Raw genomic sequence first — 9,705 nt, 5'->3', positions numbered from 1 at the left:
ATGGTAAAGCCATTTGATCTCGAGGCAATAATCCCAAAGAAGTCAATTTGAGATCCATCACTCAGTGGAGGCCACTTTGAAAGTAATATTTGTTGACCAAGTTAATTGGAAAGACATCGTGGCGTTCAACTTGGTTGTAGAAGTTGGGGACCTAGAAACATCTTAACAAATCTTGGCCATTAGGACGTAGTGTGGAAACTGTATTTGGAATATTATCCAAACAAGCAAGTTAATTGCGACAGTTATAATATCCAAGTTGAACGGTTTAAGTCTGGAACTTTTTAGAACCTTGTTCTACAGGTACGAAATAACCATAGTACACACCTTTGGGATGGGTAGAACTATGGCTCCATGCTCGTGACGTTGAACCCTTAAACCCCATGTTTTTACTATGTTTGCATCCATGCATCCATGCATTTTAAAACCAAAATATCTTTTGAGAAATTTAAAGAAACCATTTTTGTAAACATTATATGAATGGAACTTGAAAGAAGAAAAACCAAGAGGTACACTTTCAAGAGTTTAAAGGTAGAAGAGTTGAGAAAGTTAGGATCCTTGATTATCAACCAAGATAGGTTATGTGACAAGTATGGAAAGATGTTATATCTCCTCAAGACAAAGACAAAGGAAAGGATTCTCTCGACATTGGCCCAATTCTATGATCCTTGTATCATCATTTTACCTTCCCTGATTATCAACTTTTACCAACCTTGGAAGAATATGCAAGTATCATAGGATTTCCCATTACTATAAGGATTCCCTTTATTAGTTTGAAAAAAGATCCAAAGTCTCATGACATTGAAAAGTTCACCCACTTAACGAAGGATGAGATTGAGAAGAATATGGTTACTAAAGGAAAATTACCTAGATTTCCTGCTGAGCTTTGGATAGAGAAAGCTCTCACCTTTTCAAAAGAAAGAAAGGAAGATGACTTTGAAGCTATATTTTCCCTACTGGTTTATGGATTGTTATTGTTCCCAAATATTGACAACTTTGTTAATAAGAAAAATGTCATCAAAGTCTTTATGAAAGGACACCCTGTTCCTACTTTGCTTGGGAACACTTACTACTCCATTCATTTGAGGAATTACTATGGAAAGGTAATGATCACCTGTTGTACTCCTTTGTTATACAAGTGGTACATCTCTCATTTTCCAAATACCAATGATTTGTGGGACCTTTAAGAAGGACAAAGGTGGTCTCAAAAGATCATGACTTACACCAACACTGATATTGATTGTACCAACAACTACTTTTGTAGGATGAAGACCATAGATAGCTATGGTAATTTCCCCAATGTACATCTTCTTCGTATAAAAGGAGGAATCAATTATAGCCATATTCTAGCTCATCGTCAATTTGGGTTTCCTATGGACAAAAGACCAAGGAATATCTTATTGGATGGATTTTTCCTTGAAGAGGGAATAGAGGACAAAGAGTTTAAAGAAATGATTGCTAATACTTGGCATCCAAGTCATAGAAAAGAAATCAAAGATTGGAAAACAAAAGAGGATCTTTCACCTGAGCCTTTAGTGGAATGGATTAGTTCAAGAGCTGCTGAACTTAGGGTGCCTTATCTCCCTGAGACATCTTCACCTCCTATTGAAAAACCAGTTGCACGTGTTGTTTCTCCTCCAACAATGGAAGATCTCCAATTAGCTCTAAAGAAGATGAAGAAATCACGAGAGTTTTAGAAGAACAGGTTTGAAGCATCAGAATGTGAGAAGGGTATGATGGAATATATCTTTGATGAGAACTCAAAGAAAAAGATGACCTACTTTTCCTCCAAGATGGGTAGCTTATGAAAGGAAGCTAATTTCTAGGTATGCAAGAGAGAATAAGAGGAAGCAAGAAGAAGCACTCTCTCCTAAGGAAAATGCAAGGAAGAGCATCATTGAAAAATTTGAAAAGGTTAAGCTGAAGAAGAAGAAGAGTCAAGATGTCATGGATACTTCACAATGAGATCTCATGGTTGCTTTTAGGACTCTTACTAGATTTTTTATTATTTCTATTTTGTAACTCTTGAAACTATTTGTACCTTCGACGTCTCTTGTCCTATTGTAAACTCTTGAAATAAAATGGTACTTCGATGACCCTCGATGACCCTCGATACCCTCGATGACCCTTTATCCCTTATTTGTACCAAGGATGACCCTTGTCCCTTATTATTAATGAATGAAATTTTATCTTCAAGTTACCTTATAGTGTTTACATTTACATGCTCTTAATAATTCCTTGAAAGATATTTTAAGATATTTTGAAAAAATAAAAATGAAAAGGTCTTTTGCATTGCATGCATCATGTCACATTCACTCCTAAGTCCGAGTCTTATTCCTCCCTTCTCTCTTCAGAAAGTCAAACTGACGCACCAGTATATTACTCGCGCCAATCATCGTCGAAGAATGGAAGACGGTACAATTGATGATCAAGAGGGGCAAGAGGAAGTTGTTGTCTTATGCTCTGGATTGAAAGGTTAACATCTATGGTTCAAGACCTGGTGGCTGCTCAGAGTCAGCCATCAACTCAAGCTCAAGCTACTGTGATCTCCGAAGTCGAGACTCCTCATATTTCTGCAATTCCAGTATTGAATCCTACGACACTAGGTCGTATGGAATAGAGATGGATTTCCAATTGGCTGGGCAACAATTTCCTGTACAACAAACTGCAATTCCTCAAGCTACTATGGCTACTACTCTTGCTATGGTGAATCATGTTCCTCTCCACGATGAGCAATTTTCCATGGCAAACCTTCTGAAGGTATGGGAAGAATGGAAGAATTTGAAGACCAATTTCTAGAGATGCAGAAAGAGATCAAGGCCCTAAGGGGAAAAGATCTATTTGGGAAAGAAGTTAATGATCTATGTCTGGTTCTGAATATCAGAGTTCTTGCCAAGTTCAGACTCCCAGAATATGAGAAATACAAAGAGAATTTTTTCCTCACAGTCATGTGATCATGTTTGTCCAAACGATGTCCATGCACACTGAAGATCAACGCCTGCCAATTCACTACTTTCAAGATAGCTTACCTGGTGCTGCCTTGAAAAGGTATATGGGTTTGGATAGTACACACATCCGTACTTTCCATGACTTGGGTGAAGCATTTATCAGACAATACAAGTACAAAATTAATATGGGGCCGAATAAAGATCAACTATGCGCTATGTCCCAAAAGGAGAAAGAATCTTTCAAAGAGTATGCGCAAAGATGGCGTGAACTAGCTGCTCAAATCATCCCTCCGATGGGAGAGAAAGAAATGACTAAGGTGTTCCTCTAGACCCTAAGTACATTTTATTATGAAAGGATGGTGGCGAGCGTACCCAATGACTTTACTGAGACGGTAATCATGGGGATGCGACTTGAAGAAGGTATCCGAGAAGGTCGTATGAACAAAGAAATTGGTTCATCATCATCTGGTGGTGGGGGAAAAAAGGTTTGGTAGTAACTTTGCCGAAAAGAAAGAAGAAATTGTAAGCGTCATTTCAAGAGGAAGGAAGAGACAATATCAACCTCAAAAAATTGGTGTTGTCACTTCCATTATTAATCAAGCTCCTCAACAGAATGTTCAGAGACCTCAACAATAGCCTCGACAACAGGCACCTCAGTAACAAAATCAACCAAGGGCTCCAAGGTATCCACCGTTTGATCCCATTCCAATGACATATGCTGAACTTCTCCATGTACTACTGCAGAAGAATCAGGTTCAATTAAGGGATCCACCACTTCCTCCTGCTAATCCTCCATACTAGTAAAAAGTTGACTCTCATTGTACTTTTCACAAAGGTGTTCCTAGTCACAGTGTTGAGAATTGTTATCCTTTCATGAGTGAAGTTCAAAAACTGGTCCGAAGTGGCATGCTCACCTTCAGAGATGTTAATCCAAATGTTCAAGAAAATCCTTTGCCCAATCATGGGTCAGCTTCAGTAAACATGGTGCATGAATGTCGTGGAAGGTATCAAGTCTGGGATATCCGTTTAATCATATAAACATTGGTTCAGGTGCATATCAACCTATGCAGATTAGATTTCTTTCAATATGATCATGTTGCTTGTAGAATCTTTTTTGAGAACCCCCGAGGGTGTCGAAAAGTTAGAAGGGAAATTCAGAAGATGTTGGATGAGAGGACTCTCCATATTACTTATGAGAGAGATGAAGATACTGAAGTGGATGTAGTAACTGCTGAAGTTAATGCTCCAAAAGTTGTAGAGGTACCCTATGATAGTCATAATGTTGCCATTGTTCCTCTCACAATTCATATGCCAAAGCCATTTCCTTATAATTCTAGTAGTAATGTTCCCTGGAAGTATGGTGCTACAATCATGGCTGGAACCAAAGAAGTTAAGCCTGATCTTGTGCCAACTATTGTAAACATTGCTGATGTGAGCCGTATGACTCGAAGCGCTCATTTGTTTGCTCAAGTTCCTCCTTAGAAGGAAAAGCCAAAAAATAATAATCTGTTTGCTCAAGTTCCTCCTCAGAAGGGTGCGCCTAGAAGGGATTTTTGTAAAGAATCTATGGCCGTAGAGACGGTCTTTAAGACTAAAAACGATGATGCGGAAGAATTCTTGAATCTGATCATGAAGAGCGACTACAAGGTGGTTGACCAACTCCTTCAGACGCAATCAAAGATATCCTTGTTGTCTCTACTAATTGATTCCAAAGCTCATCGGGATGCACTAATGAAGGTCTTGAATCAAGCCTATGTTGAGCATGATGTGGCCCTTGAGCAATTTGACAATGTTGTTTCAAATATCACTATCAATAATGTGTTAAGCTTTGGCAAAGAAGAGAATCCTCAAGAAGGCTTAGAGCACAACCATGCCCTACACATATCTATGAAATGTGGAGAGGATACCTTGACAAATATACTGGTTGATACTAGATCTTCTCTAAATGTTATTCCGAAAATCACTCTTGATGGCTGTCTTATCAAGGAGCACATTTGAGGATGAACGAAATTGTTGTAAAGGCTTTTGATGGTTCCAAGCGCACTGTCATCGGAGAAATTAATCTACCCATTCGCATTAGACCTCATGATTTTGAAATCACTTTCCAGATAATGCATATTTATCTTGCTTACAGTTGTTTATTGGGAAGACCGTGGATCCACAGTGCCAGAGCTATAACTTCTACTCTCCACCAAATCCTAAAATTTGCTGTCAATGACAAACTAATAACTGTTTATGGAGAGAAAACTATGTTTGTTAGTCAATTGTCATCTGCTCCAAACATTGATGCTGATATCGAAGAAATTGGGACTCAAATCCAAGCCTTAGAAATTGTCAATTTTGTGCACGAAAAGAAAGTTGGCGCATCTATTTCCTCCTGGAAAGATGCCTAAGAAGTGGTTGAACAAGGATGGTACGAAGGTTGGGGAATGTCATCGAACTTCCTACCAACAAGAACAACAGTGGTATAGGGTTCATACCTCGGAATTTAAAGGGGAAGAAACCATAATCTGTTAACTACGACAAATCTCTACACAAGACCTATCAAAGTGCTGGCTTCATCAATCCAGACGATGAAGACATAGCTTTTGTCATTGAAGACACTCCAGAATGTTCAATCTTTGTGACGCATGGAGAGGCTAGCTCCAGTTGGACCTCCGTCAATATTTCCTCTATTGTTCATGAGTCTAAGTAATTTTCTGTCTTTTTTAAAAAATCCTTTCGCTCAGCCCAAGGCAAAAGAGTATTGTGTTGGGCTAATTAAAATAATTCCTTTTGTTCTTCCCAATACAAAAGTGAACTTGTGTAGGGATTTGTTTCAAATCATTAATAAAAGAGCAATTTTGCTTCCATTTTGTTTATCATTTATCTTTTTCATAAAATGGTAACACTTAAAAAACCAATACTAACAAATAATTTTCAAAATTTGCAAATAAACTCTTGCATTCTCTTATCTGTTTCTAAAATAAAGCATAAATCATGTGCATGTTATCTCTTATTAAACCCATTGAAAACAATGATCCTAGGCCCTCTCCCAACTTTGAATATCCTGTGTACGAAGCTGAAGAGGAAAGTGATGAAGAAATCCCTGGAGATATCACTCGTCTGCTTAAGTACGAGAAAAAGATCATTGAGCCACACAAAGAGCCTTTGGAAGTGGTCAATCTGGGTACTGAAGAAAAGAAAAGAAAAGTGCGAATTAGGGCATTGTTAGAAACAAGCGTCAAAGAAAGAATGGTTAAACTGTTGAAAGAATATGTGGATGTCTTTGCTTGGAGATATCAAGATATGCATGGGTTGGATACCAACATTGTAAAGCAAAGACTGCCATTAAAACCAGAATGTCTGCCGGTCAAGCAGAAGTTAAGAAGAACTCATCCAGATATGGCAGACAAAATTAAAGAAGAGGTTCAGAAGCAGATCAATGCTGGTTTCCTCGCTACATCAGAATATCCTTAATGGTTGGCCAACATAGTGCTTGTTCCCAAGAAGGATGGAAAAGTAATAATGTGCATTGATTATCGAGACATGAATAGAGCTAGTCCAAAGGATGATTTCCCATTACCACATATTGATATGCTGGTTGATAGCACTTCTAAGTTCAATGTCTTCTCATTTATGGATGGATTTTATGGCTATAATTAGACCATGATGGAGCATGAAGATATGGAGAAAACAGCTTTTATCACACCTTGGGGCACGTTTTGTTACCGTGTGATGCCATTCGGTTTGAAAAATGCTGGGGCAACTTATCAAAAAGGAATGACAACTCTCTTCCATTATATGACATATAAAGAAATAGAAGTGTGTGTAAATGAAATGATTGCAAAGTCTGTGTCTGAAGATAAGCATGTGGAGCACTTGCTGAAGTTGTTCCATCATTTGAGGAAATATAAACTTCGTCTGAATCCTAGCAAGTGCACTTTTGGTGTCCGCTCTGGGAAACTCTTAGGCTTCATTGTCATCCAACGAGGTATTTAAGTTGATCTCGAAAAGGTAAAGGCCATTCAAGAAATGCCTTCACCAAGAACAGAAAAACAAGTTAGAGGATTTCTTAGACGTTTGAACTACGTCTCCAGATTTATCTCTCACGTGACTGCAACTTGTGGACCAATATTCAAACTTCTCCGTAAGGACCATGAGTGTGAATGGACAGAAGAATGTCAGAAAGCTTTTGATAGTATTAAAGAATACCTACTAGAACCTCAAATCTTAATCCCTCTAGTAGAATGGAGACCGTTGATCATGTATTTGACCGTGCTTGAAGATTCAATGGGATATGTCCTGGGTCAGCAAGATGAGTCTGGTCGAAAAGAGTATGCCATTTATTACTTGAGCAAAAAGTATACCGCCTATGAAACAAGATATTCACTGCTCGAGAAAACTTGTTTCACTCTTGTATGGGCTACTCGCCGACTAAGGTAGTACATGTTGACCCATACGACATATCTCATATCCAAAATGGATCCAATGATGTACCTCTTTTAAGAAGTCTGCTTTGATTAGAAGAATTTCCCGCTGGCAGAGGTTGTTATCAGAATATGATATCCAATATCGTGCCCAAAAAGCCATCAAAGGAAGTGTTCTGGATAACCATTTGACTCATCAACCAATTGATGATGATCAATCATTACAAGATGACTTCCCAGATAAAGAGATTATGTATTTGAAATCAAAAGATTATGAAGAGCCTTTACCGAAAGAAGGACCTGATCTTGAATCTCGATGGGGTTTGATCTTCGATGGAGCTGTTAACGCTTATGGTCATGGAATCGGGGTAATCATTGTCATGCCACAAGGTTCTTACATACCATTTACTGCAAGACTAAAGTTTGACAACACCACTAATATGGAAGAGTACGAAGCTTGTATCATGGGAATGGAGTAAGCCATTGATCTTAGAATCAAGATTTTGGATATGTATGGAGATTCTGCTCTAGTTATTAATCAAATCAAAGGAGAATGGGAGACTCATCATCCTGGCTTAATTCCTTATAGAGATTACGCCCGAAGACTGTTGACTTTCTTCAACAAAATTGAATTCCATCACATACCTCGTGAGGAAAATCAAATGGCAGATGCATTGGCTACTTTGGCTTCTATGTATCAGGTGGAGTTCCCAAATGAAGCGCCTCAAATTACAATCATGCGTCTTGATAGACCGGCTCATATATTAGCTGTTGAAGAAGTCACCAACGATAAGCCATGGTTTTATGACATCAAAATCTTTCTCCAAAAACAAGAGTACCCACCTGGGGCATCTAGCAAAGATAGAAGAACTTTGAGAAAATTGTCTGTTAATTTCTTCCTGACTGGGGATGTACTCTATAAAAGAAACTTTGACATGGTGTTGCTCAGATGCGTGGATAGACACGAAGCAAACCTGTTAATGCAAGAAATTCATGAAGGATCTTTTAGAACTCATGCCAATGGATATGCAATGTGTGGACCTCCGTTTTTTTTGGGCCATACCTCTGAGCGGGAGAGATACGTGAACTGACTCTTTTTTATCGCTTATGCTTTCGTATTTTTGAAAATTCATAGATTCGCCACCGACCTTTTATTTTATCCAATTAAGGAAAGGTTTATAAAAGAAACAGAAAAAAGACCTTTAAGAAATTCTGGGTAAGGGGGTAGGTTATACAAAGGGAAGGTGTTAGCACCCTTTGTATCCATGGTTATCCATGGGCTCTTAAGTTTGCTTAGCTCACTTGTTTTTCGATCACTTTTCAATTGCTTTAGAATGCTCATATGTGGTTTCAAATACTTTTGTAAATTGAATTTGTAATGATCCTTGTGCGGATGTATACAAAATGCTTGTTTATCTTTCGAAAGATGTTTTGAAAAGAACGTTAACTTTGTAATGATCCGTGTTTGGATGTATACAAAATATTGTCTTTTTGGAAAGTTTTGTTTTGAAAAACAACAGTGTATGAGAATTTTGTTTGTTCTGATTTGAGCAAGCAAACTAGGAGGTCTACCCTGAGTTGTAAGGTCTTTATCCTATTTGCTTTAAAAATCTATCCTTTCACCGGATACAAACAAAAGGTTCGATTTTGTACTCGAAACAGTAGAATTTTGACTTTGATTTTGAAAAGAATGAGAAGGGATTACCTTAAAAGGTGCAAGTGTGATTGTGATTGGATTCAGATATTTTATCTTTGAAGTTAGTGATCTAACGGTTCAATTTTATCTTTGACATACACGCAGTTTATATTTGCTGGAAATTAAAATGCGGAAATGTAAAGTGCGGAAAGTAAATCTACGCTATTACATCGATTGTGCAGGAAATGTAAACTAGCCTATTTACATGAATTTGACATCCTATACATTTATCTAGGAATTTAAATTGCAAGAAAAATAAAAGGCATGTTTTTTGGATTTTTTATGATTGATTTTAATTATAATTAATGCATGATTAATTAAATTAAAATGAAGAAAAAAGATGAAAATAGATTTAAACCTAGAAATTAAGTTTAAAATATGTACAAAATATTTGTCAATTAATTTTAAAACAAAACTAATTTTTTTGGAATTTTTGAAATTGATTTGAAATTTATTAAGTTAATTAAGACATAATTATGCAAATAATTATACAAATAATTAAAACTTAAAGAGAAAATTATCCTAAATATGTACAAAATTAGTTTATAATATATAAACAATATTTAATATAAAGAACAATTTTTTTTATGATTTTTTGATTGGTTAGAATAATTAAAAAGCAAATATATAAATATATACTAATTAAATACGCAAA

General features: G+C 37.0%; 1 protein-coding gene across 1 annotated transcript; it reads left to right on the top strand.

Annotated features, from left to right (window-relative positions):
- Positions 1-842: 842 nt before the first annotated feature.
- Positions 843-1,694, top strand: LOC131641862 (uncharacterized). Its single transcript, XM_058912155.1, has 2 exons — positions 843-1,138; positions 1,262-1,694. Exons 1-2 carry the CDS (start codon positions 843-845, stop codon positions 1,692-1,694), a joined length of 729 nt encoding a protein of 242 aa, XP_058768138.1.
- The last annotated feature ends 8,011 nt before the right edge of the window (positions 1,695-9,705 follow it).

Source organism: Vicia villosa, unplaced genomic scaffold (assembly GCF_029867415.1).
Source record: "Vicia villosa cultivar HV-30 ecotype Madison, WI unplaced genomic scaffold, Vvil1.0 ctg.004176F_1_1, whole genome shotgun sequence".
Taxonomy (NCBI): Eukaryota; Viridiplantae; Streptophyta; class Magnoliopsida; order Fabales; family Fabaceae; genus Vicia; species Vicia villosa.
This window is presented reverse-complemented; position numbering and strand designations above follow the sequence as displayed.

Bases quoted from the DNA above. Each gene is read 5' to 3' on its own strand.
- LOC131641862 (XM_058912155.1), top strand. From the start codon at position 843: ATGGTTACTAAAGGAAAATTACCTAGATTTCCTGCTGAGCTTTGGATA. The intron at 1,139-1,261 runs GTACATCTCTCA...CTACTTTTGTAG, and splicing joins ACTCCTTTGTTATACAAGTG to GATGAAGACCATAGATAGCT.